The 22,719-nt window shown below is 35.1% G+C and overlaps 1 protein-coding gene across 8 annotated transcripts in view; it reads left to right on the forward strand.

The window, feature by feature from the left end:
* PTPN13 (protein tyrosine phosphatase non-receptor type 13) overlaps positions 1–22,719 on the forward strand; it is a 224,132-nt gene that overhangs the window by 81,049 nt on the left and 120,364 nt on the right. For all 8 annotated transcript variants that reach the window (XM_060114277.1, XM_060114281.1, XM_060114278.1 and 5 more), the window contains exons 3-6: positions 3,091–3,269; positions 10,885–10,950; positions 13,053–13,238; positions 17,006–17,093. In XM_060114277.1, coding sequence (XP_059970260.1) covers positions 3,091–3,269; positions 10,885–10,950; positions 13,053–13,238; positions 17,006–17,093 — 519 coding nt within the window. The remainder of the gene's footprint in view (positions 1–3,090; positions 3,270–10,884; positions 10,951–13,052; positions 13,239–17,005; positions 17,094–22,719) is intronic.

The raw sequence follows: 22,719 nt of genomic DNA on the forward strand, positions 1-22,719 counted from the left end.
GATATAGACTGGCTGAATGGATACAAACACAAGACCCGTGTATATGCTGTCTACAAGAGACCCACCTGAGACCTAGGGACACATACTGTATGAAAGTGAGGGGATTGAAAAATATACTCCATGCAAATGGAAATCAGAAGAAAGCTGGAGTAGCAATTCTCATATCAGACAAAATAGACTTTAAAATAAAGACTATTACAAGAGACAAAGAAGGACACTACATAATGTTCAAGGGATCAATCCAGGAAGAAGATACAGCAATTGTAAATATTTATGCACTCAACACAGGAGCACCTCAAAACATAAGGCAAATGCTAACAGCCATAAAAGTGGAAATCGACAGTAACACAATCATAGTAGGGGACTTTAACACCCCACTTTCACCAATGGACAGGTCATCCAAAATGAAAATAAATAAGGAAACACAAGCTTTAAATGATACATTAAACAAGATGGACTTAATGGATATTTATAGAACATTCCATCCAAAAGCAACAGAATACACTTTTTTCTCAAGTGCTTATAAAACATTCTCCAGGATAGATCATATCTTAGGTCACAAATCAAGCCTTGGTAAATTTTAAAAAATTAAAATCATACCATGTATCTTTTCTGACCACAATGCTATGAGACTAGATATCAATTACAGGAAAAAAACTAAAAAATACAAACACATGGAGGCTAAACAATACACTACTCAGTAACCAAGAGATCACTGAAGAAATCAAAGAGGAAATCAAAAAATACCTAGAAACAAATGACAGTGAAAACACAACGACCCTAACCTAGAGGGAAGTTTATAGCAATACAATCCTACCTCAAGAGACAAGAAAAATCTCAAGTAAAAGACAGTGTGTAAAGTGGCTGTGAAAGGCAACAGTATACCTAAGCTTAACAGCTATGATGATTCATTGAAACATATTTTGCCATGAGAATTCTGAGTCGAAGTTCTTAGCAACCTGATGTGTGGTTGAGTAGGAATGTGAGGACCACTGGTCTGTAACTTGTACTCAGGGCTACATAAGATATGCTGACTGATTAAAGATGCATTCAAACACCTTTTTCTTCCTTGACACAGTTGTTAAAGACATGTTTAAAATTCATAAGAATGCAGGAGGATGTACAGTTGGCTTTTTAATCTTCAAAGGAGAAATGAATTTTAATAGTTTACTTTTTTATCAGCGTAAGTCAAGTTCTGATGATCAGAATCTTGACCATAGGTAGAGGTTAAAAAGTCAGAAAGGATGGATGATTCACTTCTAATGAAAGTTGTTTTTAGGAAAGCATAGATACTGTATGTTTGATAAACTATTCTATAGACTTCTGTCAGTTTCTTATGATTTGACTTAGAGAGCAGTGTAACACATTCAGATTGAATAATCATGGCATTGGTGGGCAACGGCCGTCTGTGACCTTCCTATAGAGATTTCTTGCATCTGTAACTCAGTTTTATTTAACATTTACCTTAAAACCTATTTTAATTTCCTTTTGAAATGGGAGGTCAAATAATATTCCTTCTAATAAGTCTGTTTTGTTGAGCCCACTGTATAGCTTTACTTTTAGAGGAGGCCTGCTGAAATCTAAGGACTTTTTTTTTTTTTAATACTCTTAAACTGAGCTCTTAGGCACCCATAAAGACAAACATCAAAACATAGCAAAATTAGAGGCCACATTGATCACATTTGGTGGCACAGAGCTGCCTGAAATTCTACTGAAATAATGAATAAATGCATACAAGACTATATATATCTTGATGCAAAAAGGAGACTTTCGGGCTTCCCTGGTGTTGCAGTGGTTGAGAGTCTGCCTGCTAATGCAGGGGACACGGGTTTGAGCCCTGGTCTGGGAGGATCCCACATGCCACAGAGCAACTAGGCCCGTGAGCCACAACTACTGAGCCTGCGCGTCTGGAGCCTGTGCTCCGCAGAATAGAGGCCGCGATAGTGAGAGGCCCGCACACCGTGATGAAGAGTGGCCCCCGCTTGCCACAACTAGAGAAAGCCCTCGCACAGAAACGAAGACCCAACACAGCAAAAATAAATAAATTAATTAATAAACTCCTATCCCCAACATCTTCTTTAAAAAAAAAAAATTTCATTGTAGTTGGAAACTACTAATTCTAAATCTGATGAATTATCAAAGGAATTATTTTCTATCAGTTTCAGAACATTCAGAACACTGTAGTCTAAATCAGAGAATCTTAACCTGGGGTCCATAAACAGGCTCTAAGGAGATCCATGAACACACATACATACATACATACATACATACATACATACATACATACATACATACATTTATTTATTTATTTATTTATTTATTTATTTATTTATTTATTTATTTATTTATGGCTGCCTTGGGTCTTCGTTGCTGCACGTGGGCTTTCTCTAGTTGCGGCGAGTGGGGGCTACTCTTCGTTGTGGTGCACGAGCTTCTCATTGCAGTGGCTTCTCCTGTTGCAGAGCATGGGCTCTGGGCACACGGGCTCAGTAGTTGTGGCTTGCAGGCCCTAGAGCACAGGCTCAGTAGTTGTGGCTTAGTTGCTCCACAGCATGTGGGATCTTCCTGGGCCAGGGCTCGAACCCATGTCCCCTGCATTGGCAGGTGGATTCTTAACCACTGCACCACCAGGGAAGTCCCCAAACACCGGGTTTTATATTTATGGGCAGTTTTCTTGAAATCATCCCTCAACCATAGTGTTTACCAAATCCTCAAAGGAATCCATGAACCACCCTCCACCCAACAAAATGTAAGAACTGTTGATTCTTATTCATATCTCTTTATCACTGTGATAAGTATTTGAACCAGTATAGTCTTATGACTGACAATGAAAGTTCTCTATTTCTAGTTTCTAAGATCTGCCATCTAGTCTAAGTTTGAAAGACTAAACCAAATCAAGGCATTGTTGTTAATAATGCTAGCAGTATTAGGTGTATGAAACCCACTCTCATTTTGTAGCATGTTGATTTGGTGTATGTAACTGCACATATATATGAATATGCTGGGGTATTCATTTATGTGATCTATAATCACTTAATTTTAAGCATTTATCTTTCTTTTTTCTTTTCATTCCGTATGGTTACAAACCAGTAAGCATAGCTGATCCTGCTGCCCTTGGCTTCATCATTTCTCCATGGTCTCTGCTATTGCTGCCATCTGGTAGCGTGTCATTTACAGATGAAAATATTTCCAGTCAGGATCTTCGAGCATTCACTGCACCAGAGGTTCTTCAAAATCAGTCACTAACTTCTCTCTCTGATGTTGAAAAGGTAACATTAAGTCTTTTTTGCTTTATTTTGTTTTTTGTTTTGGTGGGGGTAGGAAAAGTAGACACTGGGCTACCATCAGCCCTCTGGAAAATATCCATTGAATTTAAAATGATCATGTAATCACTTATGTGTGGAATCTAAAAAATACAACAAATTAGTGAATATAACAAAAAAGAATCAAACTCACAGATATAGAAAACAAATTGGTAGTTACCAGTGGGGAGAGGGAAAAGGAGAGGGGAGTAAGAGGTGCAAACTATTAGGTATAAAATAGGGTACAACATGAGGAATATAGCCAAATATTTTATAATAACTATAAATGGAGCCTAACCTTTGAAAATTGTGAATCACTGTATTGTACACCTGTAACTTACATAATATTGTACAGTAACTGTACTTCAATTAAAAAATAAAATAAAATGATCATGTATTCCAAGAAGTTCATATTTAAAAATTCAAAGTAGTTTTATAAAAATGTATGGATCTAAGAAAAAATATGAAAAAAATGTGAGCCATTATTAATTCATGTTTTAAAATACTTATTAAATGCCTGCTCTGTATAAAATACTGTGCTTGGGAGGAAGATACAAAAATAACTGGACCTTCCTTCCTTCCTTCCTTCCTCCCTCCCTCCTTCCCTCCCTCCCTCCCTCCTTCCTTCCTTTCTCCCTTCCTTCCTTCCTTCCCTCCCTCCCTCCCTCACTTCTTTCCTACTTCCCTCCTTCCTTCTCTCTTTCCTTCTCTTTTTTTCTTTCTCTCTCTCTTATTATTTGTCAACTTGATGGTTTTACAGTAGCAACTATCTGGTTAACTTTTTTTATTAATTAAATAGATCTTCTAATATATTTATAGCCTTTTTGGTGAGTTTTTCTAAGATGCTTAAAGAATTTTAAGATTTATTTTTCAGTCTTTGTATTTTATGTCAACACTTTCGCATGTGGAAAATATTTTAAAAATTTGTTAATGATTATATATATACACATATATGTATATCTATAATATAAGGCAAATTGAAATGAATGCTATATAGAGGGATAAAGTAGTTTGGAAGTTTCGAAGAGAAGCAATTTCTAATTTAGAATGATACCGCAGAGAAGGTAGCATTTGTGTTGAGCTACAAAGAGTGAGTAGAATTTAGAAAATTGAAAATAGGTAGAAATGGGGATTCCCCTCAGGGTTGCTATGATGTGTAATGCTAAGGGGTAGGAAATTGTCCACTGTGATAGGGGAATGTTTGATCAGACTGGCTGGGCTGTAGCATTAGCTACCTGAAGGCTGTGGTTAAAGGGAGACTATAGGTCAGAATGAAGAACACTTTGAATGCCAGAACTTGAGACTTTCTTCTGGGGCATATTTTTAGGAGAGTGATATGATATAATTTGTTATTTCAGAGGGTAAGTTTGATGAAAGTGGATAACTAGGTGAGATGAAAGATTATGTAAGAATCTAACTGGGACACTTTAATAATCTGGGGGAAAGATCTAAAAATCGTGCAATACCGTGGAACTATAGAGGTGAGGATAATGGGGTTATAGTGGAAGCAAACCTGACAGAGTTTGGACAGTTGATTTGATGAAACAATGAAGATGGAAATGTTTATGATAGGAATATCCAGTCTGAGGATGGTAATGCCATTAACATCAGAAGATCTAATTTCATTGTCAACGCTATGAAAAGAAATTTTGGAACAAATATATATATATTGTGTGTAGCAAGCTGTGATAATTTAGATAGGGAACTTTGGAGAATTCAGAATTTGCTGTGAATATCATTTGCCATAATCAATGCATATAGGTTCAAAAATTAACCTAATAATTTCCTAATAGTAAAATCGTGAAATCAAAAAGTATGTGCATTTAAATTTTTGACATATGGTTGACCCTTGAACAACGCCAGTTTGAACTGCATGGGCCCACTTACTCAGTTAACTACAGATTCCTTAACAAAACATAGAAAACCTCTCCAGAGTCTGATTCCAACCATATTTCAACTCCTCTCTTTCAGAGGCACAAGTTGTAGTCAGTGATTATTAAACAGGTTTTATGCTTTGTGGCTTCACTCTTTTGTATAACAGTGCTCTTCTGCATTTCTACATGTCCACATCCTATGTACCAACCATTCTTTCAATCAGCATCTATTGAGAACTTATATATTCTACACTATATTAGGCCATAGGGTTACAAAGATGAATAAGAAATAGTCCTGGGACTTCCTTGGTGGCGCAGTGCTTAAGAATCTGCCTGCCAATGCAGGGGACACAGGTTCGAACCCTGTTCCGGGAAGATCCCACATGCCGCGGAGCAACTAAGCCCGTGTGCCACAACTTCTGAGCCTGAGCTCTAGAGCCCACGTTCCACAGCAAGAGAAGCCACCGCAATGAGAAGCCCGCACACTGCAACGAACAGTAGCCCCTCCTCGCCGCCCGCATGCAGCACTGAAGACCCAATGCAGCCAAAAATAAATAAATACATTTAAAAAAAAAAAGAAATAGTCCTTAACCTCAAAGGGCCAGCAGTGTAATGGACAGATAGACAAAAAGAAATTAATGATAGTAATAATAATAGTAATGGAAATATATACAGTAATAGTGGATCTGTACAAAATATTAAGAGAACGCAGAGAGGGGACACATAACCTACATTCAAACCTCAGCTTAAACTCTCCCTGCTTTAAATTTCTTCTATAATCAGAAGTAATCTTGTCCTTTTGAATTTCCTTAGCACAAATGTACCACTTCTACTTTGTTTAATAGATACATACATCTATATTCATATAGCTTTCTTCTTAGAGTTCTGATTCTAGGAAAGGTACAACAGATTAAAGCTGTGGTTTTGAATCAGAGGGCGCTTTACCTTCCAGTGGACAGCTGGCAATGTCTTGAGACATTTTTAGTTGTCATAACCGGTGCAGGGGGGCAGGGGGAGGAGGAGGAAGGTAGTTCTACTGGCATCTAGTGAGTAGAGGCCAGGGGTACTACTGTTATCCTACACAGGATAAATATCCAGACTGCTGTCCACAGGAAAGATCCCAAACGTCAGTAGTACAGAGGAGTATAAGCCCTGGTTTAGAGGTGAAGAATATGGCTCTGGAGCCAGAATTTGAATCCCGCCCCTAGCACTTAACTACCTGTGTGACTTTGGACAAAAGTTACTTTCTCTCTCTGTAGTTATTGAATAAGCTGAAGTATAAACTGTAAGCTTGACACACAGTAAACGTTATGTACATGCTTGCTGTTGATATTCTTATGTATTAGTATATGGTAGTAGTATTGATCCAGAATGAGATATTTATATTTTACCACAATCCCGAGCTTAGTGACTTTCAGAAAAAATGTTGAACGACTAAATGGATAGTTAATTAGCTCTTCTATAAATGCTATCTTCTGGAACCAGTTCCTTTATCATTTAACCCTGTGTATGAATCATTATTATCAAAAGCAGCCACTTCTACAAGAAACCACCCTGGCTTGCTATTACACTAAGGGAAGGGAATAGATTTTCTCTGTGCTATCCATCAGGAACAGATAGGTACTGAGATCTTTGATACAAATAGGGCCTTGGCAAAGATCACAAAGCAAAAAATTCCCTTGGAAGCTAAATAAATATGCAGTAGAAGTGAGAGGCAGATCAAAACCTTTTTTTAAAAAAAAACTTCTAATGCCTGACTTCTTTTAATCCCTGGGCTTACCAATCTTTAATAGAAGATATTCATTAGTTGTATTATATAGGCCATCATTCTCCTTTTTTTCTGCTTATGTAAAAACCGAAGAAACATATAAAGGCCAAATACTTGCCTGTTTTTGAATAACCACTCCTTGTATGACCTTCTCCTTTCCATATAATGACTGTAACTAAACTATAACCCATTCATTGCTATTTATCAACCAGGTGAACTAAATGCTCTCAGTGGTATTGCAGCATTACTGTGTTAATTTAGTTACACCTTAGTATCACTGATCTCCTTTCTGCCTGTATCTTTTCAGGTTGCATCAACAGTAAAAACTCTAAGCTTATGAATAATGTATATGGAAGTATTATCCATATTTACTTTACAGATTATTTTGGAATAAATGTAAAAGTAAAGCATTTCTCTTTGTATACTGTACAAACTTTTTCTCAAATATTAATAATATTTCTCTAATATTAGATACCAGATATTATTATACATTAACAAAGATCTGATGTACCTGGAGTTATTTACTTAACAAAATTTTAAATGATTTTTAAAATATTAAAAATTCTGAACCCATAAGGCACTATATAATAAAATAGCAACTATCATTTCTGCATGTTTTTTCTATGTAGAGATATTTCATATCTATATGTATTAAGCAGGGGTCTCCAGAGAAACTATAAAGCACTATCTAATAAAATAGCAACTATCATTTCTGCATGTTTTTTCTATATAGAGATATTTCATATCTATATGTATTAAGCAGGGGTCTCCAGAGAAACCGGATCAATATGATATGTGTGTTTGTGTGCATGCGGGCGTGTGTGTGTATATAAAGAGAGACTTATTAGCTCATGTACTTATGGAGGCAGACAAGCCCCAAGATCTGCAAGGTGAGCCGGCAAGCTGGAGACCCAGGAGAGCCAATGGTGTAGTTCTGGTCTGAGAACCAGGTGAACTGAGGGTGTAGTTCCACTCTGAAGGCCAACAGGCTCAGGACCCAGGAAGAGCTGGTATTTCAGATCAAATCCAAAGGCAACAAAAAGTTGATGTCCTAGTTTGAAGGCAGTCAGACAGAAAGAGTTCTTTCTTACCTGGGGGTGGGTAAACTATTTTGTTCTATTCAGGCCTTCAAATAATTGGATGAGGACCACCTATATTGGGGAGAGCAGTCTGCCTTGCTCAGTTTACTTGCATCCAAAAACACTCTCACAGCAACACCCAGAATAATGTTTGACCAAATATCTACGCATCCCATGGTCCAGTCAAGTTGACACATAAAATTAATCATTATACTATATACATAAATGATCAACAGATGTATAATTTTATAACCTAGTTTTAAAAATGATGTTAATAATTTTATATAGTCTTATATAAAATTATTAAAATAAAATAACTCAATTAGCCTCCTGACAAGTAAATGTAGTAAATAATCTTAAAATACTACCAGTATCTCAAAGGATCACAAATCAAAATTAATTTATTAAGAGAAATATGTTTGAGTATGCAATTAGTCATTTTTGCTAAAGGTATGAAAAATGTTTTTCATATATGAGACTCTTTGAAAAGGTGTTCCCATGTGAGGTTCTTTGAATTCTAAACAGAAATATGATACAAATAGCCTACATCATGCTGCCTTGAACTTTATGCACATTTAATTGAATTCAGTAGGCATGTATTGAATATCTATTATGTACAAGTTCTGTGTTAACTGCTAAGAGGAATATTAAGATGTGTTAAAAAGGCTTTCTCAAGGAAGACAAACAAGGACACACTTTAACTATGTTACAGGTAGTATTAGTTAACTGTTTCATTAGAGATACAAATGAAATAATAACTATCATATAAGAGAGAATGCTTTATCCTGTTTGCGAAGGTTTATATAGCAACATAATAGATAACATCATCTCTGGACTATCAGTAATGGGTGGAACTTTTATTGACAGATGAAAACAGAAGTTCTTGGTAGGAAGAACTGCTCAAGAAACACTGGGAAAGAGAAAGATTTATTTTGCCAACAGAGAATTATATAGTAGTTCTGACGTGTTAAGTGTGATAGAGGAAGGAGTGATAATTGAATGAAAACTTAAAAACTTGTCTGGAAAATGGAGCTAGAGGCAGGTCAGAGTGAGCCTTGCATATCATCATAAAGAATTTGGAGTTTTGAAAATTGGGAGCCATGAAAATATTTGAAAAGAGGAACAATGAATCTGTAATTTAGGAATAATTTAGGAGGCAATACTAGGAATAGATTAAAATGCTGTGAGATTGTAAGGATACCCAGTTTTATTTGTATTTACCTCACCTATATCTAAAGAGGATTTGAGACAGTTTGTGTAATTAAAAAATACAGGTGAGAAAATAAGGGCAAAATGAAAAGAAAAAATAAAGACAAGAAAATAAGATGGCCCTGGAGTAAGATTGGTGCAAAAAAAATGCTCGTGGTAAGATTATTCCGTACTGGTAGAGATGGGCTAAAAGTCTAACTCTGAAATAGCTTAACAGGAGAACTGGAAAATGATTACTTATAAGGATTAACTGTCCTCACTTCAGGCTGATAATCTTGCTCCCTGTTTCACAGGGGGAAAAAAGTAGAAGCGATCAGGAGACTTCTCCCAAGATCCCACAACTGGACTACCTACATAAATTTTCATATTCTTTGCTTCCCTACTTCAGAAGAACTGTGACAGAGGTGTCAAGCCAACTCCTTCATTTGTGCATTAGCTTCCACTTCCTCCCGCTTACTCAGCAGTGTTCTCCCAACAGTCTCCTCTCTCTCCTGCGGTTCCAGTTTTCCCTGTTGGATCATTCCTACCAGCATAAAAATATGTTGTCCTTTTTTCAGTCTTTAAGAAGCAAACAAACAAAAAGGAATCTTTTCTGACCCAACTTTTTTCTCTATCTACTACTACCCCATCCATTCTTAGTAAGAGAAATGCTAATCAAAACTGCAATGAGGGCTTCCCTGGTGGCACAGTGGTTGAGAGTCCGCCTGCCGATGCAGGGGACACGGGTTTGTGCCCCGGTCCAGGAAGATCCCACATGCCGCGGAGCAGCTAGGCCCATGAGCCATGGCCGCTGAGCCTGCACGTCCGGAGCCTGTGCTCTGCAACGGGAGAGGCCACAACAGTGAGAGGCCCGCGTACCGCAAAAAATAAAAATAAAAAAATTAAAAAAACTGCAATGAGATTTTTTTTTCTCTTTTCAGTTTGGTAAAAATCCAAATCTTCATAACACATTCTATGAATAAGGCTTGTGAAAAAATCATATATTGCTGGTAGAAATGCAAAATGATAAAACCTCTGTGGGGAAAATCTGACAAAATGTATCAAAACTATAGATGATTTACTCTTTTATTCATAATCTAAGAGAGTCAATTCAAGAGGAATACCTGCATGTACAAAATGACATCACAAGGCTGTTTGCTAAAACATTATTTATAATAGCAAAAGTTTAGGAAAATTCTAATTGCCCATTAATAACAGATCAGTTAAGTAAACAATGCTATAGCCACAAAATGGAGTTCTGTGCAGCAGGAAAAAGAATGAGATCTCTAAACATTGATATGGAAATGCCTGTCATGTTAAACTAAAACTGCAAGGTGCCGAGTATTTTTTTAAATTTCTGACCTTTTGTAAAAGAAGGGGAAAGTAAGACTATTCATATTTGCTTGAGCTTTCATAAAGAAACTTTAAGTAAGAACTAATAAAAATGATTACTCATAGCAGACAGTCTAGAAAGTTGGGGGGTAGGGGGAGTCTGTTCTGATCATTTCCAGTCTTATTTTCTGTTTTAAGCTCTCACATACTTTAATGTAAAATATGAATGATGATTTTCTTAAATCATGTGTTGCACTTTCTTTGGAGCAAAGTCATGAATATATAGTACTTGCTAAATTAAGTTTTTACATAAAATGATTTTTTTAAAATTCTGTTTCTAGATCCATATTTATTCTCTTGGAATGACATTGTATTGGGGGGCTGATCATGAAGTACCTCAGAGCCAAGTAAGTCAAGTTGTCACATTTGTACAACTTTACACTTTTTAAGAAGTTCTATGTATTTATGTGTTCTACAGTGTGTTGTCAGGCACACCAGTGTTTATACAGGTTGTTCACATTAATAATGTCACACTCTCAGAATGAAATAATAAAGTACTAAAGAAATTATTTTTCTTAGACTGTTCTTAGAATTATAGCAGTCACTACCTGTTTCAGCAGTTCACTCTGTGAAATATAGTAGCCTCTTCAAAATTATAGCGAGAGAAATGGGAGTCCACTTTATTTCTTTTAATTTAATGACTGATCAAGGGGGATTGTAAATTTCTTTGATGATTCATTCTTGAACAGAAAGTGATAACCTTTTTTGATGCAAAAACTATAGGAATAATAGTAGCTGTAACTATGTCTCAGAGTTTATACTTCATTACTTTTTCTCTTGTCACTTCAAAATCATACTTTACTCCTGCAGCAGCAGACAGAGATATTAAAGTAACACTTTGTGGGGTCTTAGGCTCTGATGATCATTGGGCTGCTTCTAGTCTTTATTTTCTAAAATAACTGATTTCCGGAAGACACAATAGTAAACATAGTAATAAATATAATCAAAAATTTAAAAATAACTATTTCATCAAAGATGTAGCATACAGAATTGTGTCATTTTAGGCATTTAGAACTCCAAACAAAAGTAACTAGGTGTGTTTTGTGTTTTTTTTTTTTTTATCAAATTAAGAAGCAGTAAGTATTTTAGGCTTTTATTATAAAATTCAGACATCTTAAGATCCATGAAAAATGAATGATAGTCTTCAACTTGGTTTGGTTTCATTTTACATCATGAAAAATACTGTATATTTACTTTCCTCAGTTTCAATTTTATTAATATAAATGAGAAACTTAAATTATTACTGGAAATAATAGGGTCATTTTATAGAACCTAACTTACATGTAAAATGTGATCACAGCCTATAATTTAACACTTTCTCTTTTCTGGTAACTGAAAAAAAAGTCAATATATCTATAATGTGTAAATTGGATGGGAAGTATAAACATTTACTTCTATTTTACTGTCAGATATCGTACCTGTTTTGGAAATATTTAATATTAATTCAGAAGTATTTATTAAGCACCTATCTTATGTCAGCCAATGTACCAGACACTAGGAATATAATGTCCCATGTCTGTGGAGTCCTATCACAGGTACAGACAACCAAAATAACCAATTACAACACAATGTGACAAATGCTATGTTAGGGAAAATGGAGGGTGCTATGGAAAACCAAGTGTTGGAGCCTCTAACTAGACTTGGAGGGTTAGGATAGGTTTATTAAAGGACATTGCTGCTAAGCTGAGCTCTAAAAGATGAAATATAATACCCAAATGGATGAGAAGTGGAAGGGAAGGGTCACAGGTAAAGCATATGTTTAAACCAAAGTGGATGTACCAGTTCAAACTCCCATAAGCAATGCTTTCTCCTCACAACTACTTTATTTTAACCATTCTACTGAGTGTATATATAGTGACTTCTTTCTGTGGTTTTAATTTGCATTTCTTGGTATGATTATTGGACATTTAGATATAATATTCTATAAATTTTGTCAACTAATTAAAAAAAACTCACATTTTGGCTTCTGTTTCACCGGCATAATGACAACATATTTAAATGACCTTGAGTCATTGCAATATTTGAAATCTCTTCTAAGTTACCATGAGTGTCAAATTACATTAAATATATATCAAATATATTCCTTTTTTGAAATGTTAGGAAATTGTTTATTCCCCCCAAGTAAGGTATATATATAAACTGCTCCATAACCAAAACATTCCATTTCTTAATCATACCAAAACATTCCATTTCTTAATCATACCAAAACACCCTGGAGTTTTTCTATAATACCTCCTATCTTAGGAGATGTCTGTTAACCAACTTGTGCTAATAAAATTTTTGGATTATAAAAATGTAAAATGCAGTCAAATATACATGCTACTAGGTAAGAAATTTATTTCCTCCAGGTGTGTTTGGTGTGGTTCCTGTGACTCTTGGAATGGTTTGTCTCGTGTTAGTTAGATTTACTCACACTTGCCAACATTACCTTTTCTTTCTTTATATGCAGCCTATCAAGCTTGGAGATCATCTCAACAGTATACTGCTTGGAATGTGTGAGGATGTTATTTATGCTCGGGTTTCTGTTCGGACTGTCCTGGATGCTTGCAGTGCCCACATTAGGAATAGCAGTTGTGCACCCTCATTTTCCTACGTGAAGCAGTTGGTAAAACTGGTTCTGGGAAATCTTTCTGGGGTAAGCCACAGTTCCAATTGATTTCTATAGTCATACTTTAAAATTTAGTAGCATTTCACAAAATTTTCTTTAAATGTGGATAACATTTTCTCAGTGAAGACTAGGAACAGGAGATTGAATTTCAGGTTCTAATTTTAATTGTTTATTTGAAACAGTTCTTAAAAATCTAGAAACCCATTGCAATAATTTAGTCTCCTAGATTTTATGGGAGTTAGTCTTTTTTTAGAACTTTATTCTAGCAGGTATTATAGAATCACAGCATGTTAGAGCTGAGAAGTCTTCATGCCTCTTTTCTTACATCTTTTCCTATGGAGCTTTCAGTAAGTGATTCTACCTACTGTGAAAGTCGTATGGACATGCAAAATGGGTTTTAGAATTATTTAAATGCGCTTTCTGTTGCTTTATACCTCTTTCTTGCTCACTTATTAGTCTGGACCTCTTAGGTATCCTCAAACCCTCCCTACCTTCTTTGGACATTGGCACCTGGTATGTAAGGGGGATGCATGCTTGTATCCCTACTAGATTGTCCCAAAACGGGGACTCCTTTATTTTCTCTCTTGTCTTAGATATGAAGAATCCCAGGACTAACAATCTCTATATCTACTAATCCCATTGCTGCATTTCTTAAGCTATATTCTATCCTATTTGCTCTAGCTTGGACGCACCCCCCCTTGGTTTTTGATATTTGATGTAGGTCTAAACTTTATCTGCTCTTACCCTTTAGGTTATGGTGCCTGAGTCCCCCTCCTTTTTGTAGGCTTTGGATAGATTTACCACTGTCACACAGGGTTCTTGCTGGCTTCCTCTTAATTCCTCATCCCTAAGGGTTTAGTTCTGCAATCTTAACCAGGATGTCATATGGCTGGCAGGGGTATATCCAAATTCCACATGTTTTGCCAGTTGATAAGAAACAGGCTCATAAAGTCTTCTAGGCAAATGGTTTGTAAACTGTACCCCAAGGAGCCTTTGCGATTCTGTAGTCAGAGGAAGGGAGGTAGTAGATGCTAAGTGAAGAGAGTTCTCGGCTGCTTATTTCCCCTCCTTAACTAGAGCTGATTTATTTGTTTATATTCCTGTATGTGATTTTTTTTTTTTTTTTTTGGAACAAAGATAAAGCTACTAAAACTTTGGTCCTCTATTCAGACCAAAGTTTCCCAGATATTTTGAAATATATTTTTGTTTAAAAAAGTTTCTCTATGGTCAAATAAAGTCGAGGAAAAACTATTTTAGGAAAATTAAGTATATTTTCAATGTAGAACTTCCCAGAGCCTTTAATACACTAAGTTGTATTACTAACCCTCAAGAGGGATAGGCACATAGGTGAAACATTTCCCAAACTTACACTGGCCTTTTTTTCACAGATCTTCTCATAATACTGATGTTCTGTGAAAACTCGCTCTGAGGAACGTTGATCTGTACTAACTCCTTCACTTTATGGGACTTATGTTTCCTATTAATCAGCCAGGGATTTAAAAGCTATGAGATTTTGAGGGGAAAGGATACAAGTAATGACTGCATTGAAAGATAGCACTTTGAGCTAGATCCTGTAGCCTAGATAGAAAGGGTAATCCAGGCAGAGGGAAGTAAACTTGGACAAACACTGTGAGATGGGAAAGAGCGGGATGTTTGAGGAACAGTAATAAGTCTGATATGGGGTGTGCTGTGGGGTTGTTTAGTGGGAGAGAAGAATAGAAAGTTCAGTTGGAATCAGCATGTAGAGAGCCTGCCTTTCTAAGTAGAAATAATAACGCTCCCCTCATCCATTGCTCTTGCCAGTCTCCTGGACACTGGGCAGAAGTAACTCTCACAGCTACCCTTTTTTTTTTTTTTTGCGGTACACGGGCCTCTCACTGTTGTGGCCTCTCCCGTTGCGGAGCACAGGCTCCGGACGCGCAGGCTCAGCGGCCATGACTCACGGGCCCAGCCGCTCCGCGGCATGTGGGATCTTCCCGGACCGGGGCACGAACCCGTGTCCCCTGCATCGGCAGGTGGACTCTCAACCACTACGCCACCAGGGAATCCCACAGCTACCATTTTTTAAGTGTTTACTTTGTGCCAGGCACTGTGCTGAATGACTTATGTGCTTTTTCACATTTATTCATCATAATCCCAGGTTACAAGAGATAATTTCATCCTCATTATAGAAATAATGAAACTGGAGCTCAAATAGATTAAATAACTTGCCCATGGCCACACACATGGTAAATGACAGAGACACAATTGGAATCTGGATCTCTCTGACCCCAAAGCCATTAGCTGTCAGCCATTATGCTCCTTGGAAGCTGTCATTGCCTCCAGTCGCTGATAGAACGAGTTAGTCTTTCACTCAGTGTGAAATTCACGACAAGTGACCATAATTCTTACTTACTTACTTAAAATTAATTAGCATAGAGTAAAAGTCAGTAGTCCAACTTAGTTGTCCTGGTTTTTCCACTGATTTATATAGCATGTTTGACCTCAATTTTACTTACCTGTAAAATAGGAATAATGGTACATACCATCCACCCATATTACTGAACAGTTTTGAAAATAATTATTTCAATGTTGATGAGCTGCTTCAAGGTCCTTAGAACTTTTCCTTGCTATTTCTCCCTTTATTGTAATATGAAGATAATAATAATATATACCACATGAGGCTCTTGGATAATTAACATAAAGTATTATAAAGCATTTAAGGTAGTGCCTGCTTTATAGTAATTGCTCAGTAAATGACAACTATTATTAATAGTAGTGTCAATGCAGGAATTCACAAAGATGATACAGGATTTTATCTCTTCAGTTACTGCCAATATAGTGCAATGTGGACCAGTATTATTTATATAATTTAAATGATAACATCATTTCAGAAATAGTTCCATTTAAGTCTTCTTATAGGTAGGAAGTATAATACCTCAAATACTACCTTAAATGGATTTTTAATTCATACTTAAATAAGTTTCACTCATGGAGGAATATTAAAATGAGTGTGTGTGTGTGTGTAAACAGATAAGTGTGCATGTTCTTGGTGTCAGAATTAAGTAATTTCTCTTTACCATTCTCTCTCTTTACATTTATTTCTTGAAGTTTCTACTCTAATTGATCAGCTGAATAAACTCAGTATTCTAACATTTCACCCCTTGTAATGTGGAATTTGATGTGCTTGATTTTAAACAAATGCCCTCGGTTTAAGTTATTAAAGTTTAAGACTACTTAAACATTTTGTTCTAAAGGGTCTCAAAAAAGTATTGATTTAAATTTGTCATCCCTCAATATGTCTATTTAGTTTAAAAGATTTCTCAAATGTAATTTCTGGCAAGCAAAATCTAGAAAATTATTTTCGAAAATAATTTAAATCAGCACCCTCAGTGCATAGTTGCAATTAGGAGAGAGCTTTATCATACCAGAATTAATATGGTTTTAAAATTATAGTCACACTTGAGAGGTGAAAGTAGTTATCAGTTTGGAAAAAAAAAGAATACTTCAAGTGTGTTGTTTTGAAATGGAACTCATTTTAACTACTTTAATTTGGCTAATTTTGTTCCCTAGTTAGCAGATTAGTCTTTGATAGATGTTTCTTGGCTTTTATTTCCTGAAGATGAATTGGCCAGAACTAAGCTACATAAATCTTATCCAAGGAATATATATTAACAATAACAGACGTGGAGTGTTTTTACTTAAATGTTATACTCTCCAAAAATTATCTAACTGGTGTCATTCTGTAGACAATTACCATGAAAATAAAAGGGAGATTCTATTGTCAAACTTGACTTTTGATTACCTATGTACAGACGGATCAGCTTTCCCCTAACAGTGAGCAAAAGCCTGATCGAAGCCAGACTATCCGAGACCGATTGAGAGGAAAAGGATTACCAACAGGTAAGAGTATATTCATAGGAAATTTTTAGGCTTTAACCTTAGTTATTGTTTCCTTTACAAAATCATACTTAACCTAGCTTGGAAATCTGGTAATTGTGACCATAATCATAACATAAGTGTGCAAAGTGGAGGCACCGTACAGATAAGGAACACTAGGTGTATTAATATATAAATCCATGATAGTTATGCAGAAATGTTAATACAATCAGGACACCATGGTAAATAATTTCTTTCCCAGTATTGTTATTGTAGCAATAATATCATTTATTTACCTTATCATGGTATTTTGTATTAAAGATACATTTTAAAGTACGACAAAACACATATTTATGAACATAAATGCTACTAAAACAAAAGTTTCAGAAAGCAACATTATTCTTGCTGCACACTGTTATTTTCTATTCTGTTTCTTTTTTTAATGCTAATCGCAGCCCACTAAATTGATTTTATGACCAACGAATTTCATGACTTAGAGTTACCAAATACTAACTTAGGTTATATGATGCTGACTGAGTAAAGACTGATGAAGAGTGGTTTTGCTATTTGCCAATAGCATTAGATAATTATAGGTTCTACATAGTTATTAAATTGATTTTTTAAGGAAATGAATAGAAATTCAAAACACAAGAAATGGAAGTAGGAAAACTAAATTTTTATGTGAAAGTTTATTTTTCAGTGATAAGTTTCAAGCTTGGCGTATTTATAAAATGAACTTTTGTTGATTATCTTTGTTCGCTTTTCATCAAGCAATATTAATAATTATAATTTAAACATTAACAAAAATATTTTATGGGTGAAATATTTTATTGTCTTAAGTCTTGAAGCTGGAGTTAAAGTAAATGTAAATATTGCCTAAATATATTCTAATAAAACATTCTAATTGATATAGTCAGATTAAAATGTTAAGATGTTTAACTGCTTAATTAGATAATCAGAGCACAGCTATCTTATTTAAAACCTATGAGAAACTCTCATTGTGGAAACTAAATATAGACATTTGATTATCTGGACTAAAAGTTTTGCAGAATTCAGAACTGTCATGTCTGAGAGGGAAGGATGTGCCCTAAGCAAGTGTACTGCTTATCTTAAGAAGTCAAAGAAAAGCAATGAAATCATTTCTAATGAAGTGATTCTGTAATAATGCAGTTAGTTCCGTGTCTGTTTTGGTACTTTCATTTTACTTATTGAGAATAAGGATTGTTTTTCTGAAAAGGTATCTTAGCTTTCATATCATCAATATAGTCAATTTACTTCAGGTTAGATAAAGTTCTGTTTCTAATACATATATTATTAGTTTATGTGTGGGTCAGAAAAGAAGGCAGACTTTGTTTGACTTAGGTTTTACAATGCTTTGATGGCAATTTTTAAAAAAGTATTTTTAACCCTTCCTTGTATTTTCTTACTATACTTACGTCCTTATATATATAGACACCTTCCTCTCATAGGTAAAAATCTGTTTTCTTTTATCTTAAAACAATACTCGGATTTGAGGTAAGATATCATGTGAACCTTGGTGCTAAGAATAGCAGCACTTTGTTAATCTATCAAATTTTGAATCAATTCCCTGTTTTAGAACAGAACGAGTCTTTCTCAAGGAGACACAATGAATTTTTTTTTTTTTGGTTGCGTTGGGTCTTCATTGCTGTGTGCAGGCTTTCTCTAGTTGCAGAGAGTGGGGGCTACTCTTTGTTGCGGTGCTTGGGCTTCTCATTGCCGTGGCTTCTCTCGTTGTGGAGCACGGGCTCTAGGCGCACGGGCTTCAGTAGTTGCAGCACGCAGGCTCAGTAGTTGCAGCACGCGAGCCCTAGAGCATGAGGGCTTCAGTAGTTGTGGTGCATGGGCTCAGTAGTTGCAGCGCGCAGGCTCTAGAGCACAGGCTCAGTAGTTGTGGCACATGGGCTTAGTTGCTCCACGGCATGTAGGATCTACCCGGGCCAGGGATCGAACCCATGTCCCCTGCATTGGCAGGCAGATTCTTAACCACTGTGCCACCAGGGAGGTCCACAGTGAATACTTTAATAAGTAAACATTAGATTTAAAAGAAATGATTTGTTTCTCTTATTTATCATCTTTCTATTTCTTCCTTCTTATTCTCCTCTTATCTCCCTTTCTCCCCTTCTCCTTGCTTCCTTATTTCTCTTTCCTGTTCTTTCTCTCTTTTCGTAGTTCCCTTCTGTCATCTCCTGCTGTCATTAAGTGTCCAGGATATGAAATTGAAGTTTGTATGCTTGGTTGTTACTTGTTGATTTAGTAAATATGTTATATTATTATTAATTTTTAAAGGTAGTTTGTTTTTTCTAAGAATAAAAAATGTTCCCAAATATATGAGACCCCCCATTCTATCCCTCTTCATCATGAATCTACAGAATCTGCAGAAAAAGATCACCCCGCCATATTTAGTTTATCAAATTTTAAAGACTCACAAGTGTTAACATAGTTTAGATTATATTACTTTCAATGATTCAGGGTCTTATTGTTTCAGACATCAATTGTTATGTAACATTTTAGAGGTAGCAATAGAGATTGAACTGAATCTATGCCAACTCTATAACATATTTTTTTTTTTTTACTGGTAAGTTATTTTATTTTATTTTTTTAATTTTCATTTTGTATTGGAGTATAGTTGATTAACAATGTTGTGTTAGTTTCAGGTGTACAGCAAAGTGATTCAGTTATATCAATACATACACATGTATCTATTCTTTTTCAAATTCTTTTCCCATTTAGGTTATTACAGAGTATTGAGCAGAGTTCCCTGTGATATACAGTAATTCCTTGTTGGTTATATGTTTTATCTATAGCATACTTTAAATAGCAAGTTATTTACTTGTCATTTACATATATACATATATTTGTGAAAGTCATATACAAAATTAAGCTTTCTGGACACATAGATGCTAGAGATGGGGAAAATCTACTATTAAGCATGTTAGTTTTTGTAAGTGTTAAATGAATATTTGTTGATTGAATGAGTATGAGAAAAAGTTTTATAAAACTATTAGATATAGTAATACATTTGTAATAAAATGTTAATGGTTCTGAAAAGAAATCTATGAGACTCTATGATTTAATTTTTTAGATAGCCTATTTTAAGCATTAAGTTGTGTGCAGAGTAAAAAATAAACTCTAGTTCACCATCTTGGCTCATGTTATTAGACTATTTTATTATAACAACAAATGTATCAGAAGTTTTAAACCAAAGTATTAATGCCTTTTATTTATGACTTTGTTTTTGTAATATTAAGACTTAGTATTACTGTCTAATAGTGCTCTAGAATTCTTATGACTAATAGACTGTCCAAATGCAGATAATCTAGAAGTGACTGTAGTAACTTAAGAAAATTAACAGATAAATCTTTAAATAGACTGTCCATAGATTTTAATTCTCTAATAATCCTATCTCCTTATTGGAGCGTACAGTCTCCCCAATATCTAAACTCAAGAGAATTTGTAAGGAATTACAATTTGTCACTCAGGATAAACCTAAATTAGTTCCTGTAGTTGGGGTAGAACTAGAGGTCCTTATACTTAAAGAAACAATAGCCTTTTGGATCCTCAGCCCATCTTAGCCGTTGCTTACCATAATATTACTGCTCAAAGTCTCTTTTAATTTATCTTTAATAAATTTGTAAAACCACATCTCAAGGACAGAATCCACATAGTATACTAATTACAGACATTACCAGACAGAAGCAATTAGGAACTAATAGTCAGTGGCACACACTTATTAATATAACTCTTAAGATTAAAAAAATTAACTCATGAAAAAGAAATATTCTTTTAGGACACTGGTGTTACCTTTGGGCAGTGCCAGTTCTTAACTGTCAGTGGTCACTTGCAGCAAAGCAACGTTGTCATATTACATTAGTAGTAAAGCATTCTCTTTGATGCAGACCAACCTAAAGCCTTTATGTAGTGATAACTTAGTTTATTAGATTCCTGACCACTGTTCTCAATAAATAAAATGTCAAGATGGGCAGTGAGATACAGAATTAGATTAAAAGAAGTAAGCAATTTTAGACATAATGCCTTGTATCTAAGTGATCTGATTGTTCAACTAAAACTTAACAATAAAATTTTTCATCTATGAGTAAATGATCATAAAAGGTCTCTCCTTACATCTTACCTCTGAGATCTGTTCCAGAAGCTAAGGCCTAAACTAGTGGGCTGTGCGCCTCCACTCTGTTATATAATACTGTCAATGCTGATAAAAGGCTTCACTAAGCAGAAAGAAATCAAACATTTCCTGCCAAGAAAGCTTAAGGTGGAAGCCTACACCTTGATTAGATCAGCATGATAGTGCTTCAGAACTTGGGCATATTGATAATATCATGTTTCTTTTTTTATGTACCTGAACACATTTGTGAAGACAGATGGGGAATCGGGGAGCCTCTTTTAATACTGAAATGTCATTTTGAAGTTAGCTTCTAAGAGATGCTGTGAATTTTTTGAGACTCAGTGTGAGGAGAAAGATGAATGATGATATCCCATTAAGGATAATGTTCATCATAAGTAACAAAAATAGTTAAAACACAATGTACTTTACAAGGAAGATTTTTTCAATTTAATTTAATAAATGGAATATGTTATATTATGAATACTCTTTATGATCTTAAAATCTTTTATTCATAGCTCTTCAACATTTATTTATTGTTTGCCATTTACTTTTTAGCAAACTATGCACCCTCCAAAAGGAAAATGTTTGTAGTTTCATTTTAAATTTGAATACTTATAATTGTATGTAATCTAATGTTGTCTGTAAACTGTTTCTGAACTCAGAGCATTCTTTAAGGTGGAAAAACCTACCTATAGTCACTAATTGTTCTGTTCTGAATAACTTGATTTTTTAAATCCTAGAATCTAAAACTTTTCCAGGAGATCTTTTGATTTCTGGTTTTATGACTTTCTCTCAAAAGAACTTAAATTCTCCCTCAGTAAGTAATTATATGCTGAGAAAAATAAAATAGAAACAAAATTTAGAACTTTATGTTGCTACTTGTTCAGAAGAGCTCATAATAGTTCAAATGGGTTAGTTCGTTTATCCTGTCACCTCTAAGAAGAAGACATAAATTATATCCACATTTTTGTAGATGAAGGAAGTGAGAAACAAATTAAGTGGCCTGCCCCAGCTCATGGATTGAATGACAAAGCTAGTTAAAACCCCATCTTTTGACAGTAATCTTTCTGGTAGATTATGCTACCTAAATTGACTTTAAAAGGTTTCAAAAGTTATATAACCAGTCCATTCTGCAAGCATTTTTTTTAGAATTTCTTTTATCAGGAACAGTAAATACAAAAATGAGTAAGACATGATCCCTTACGTATTGTTCCAGTTGGGGGTGGGGGTGAGGAAATGAGTAGGAGTGATGACAGATATATAATAAAATGGATAATTTTAATACAGTGAGAGAATGTCTTCATAGAGGTCCAGCATGCTCTGTGAGTTTAGATGAAGGAGCTTCTAACTCTGCCAGGATAGGAAAATACCACGGAAAGCTCCACCTGAAATCTTTTAAAAAGTAGCTAGAATGGCATTGCTTTCAGAAATACCATTAGTTTAATTTCCTGTGATCAAAATGAGTAGTGAGCATAGCTATTAGGTGAACTTAATTAATGATTTCAGTGT

The sequence above is a fragment of the Mesoplodon densirostris genome, chromosome 1, assembly GCF_025265405.1.
Source record: "Mesoplodon densirostris isolate mMesDen1 chromosome 1, mMesDen1 primary haplotype, whole genome shotgun sequence".
Lineage (NCBI taxonomy): Eukaryota > Metazoa > Chordata > Mammalia > Artiodactyla > Ziphiidae > Mesoplodon > Mesoplodon densirostris.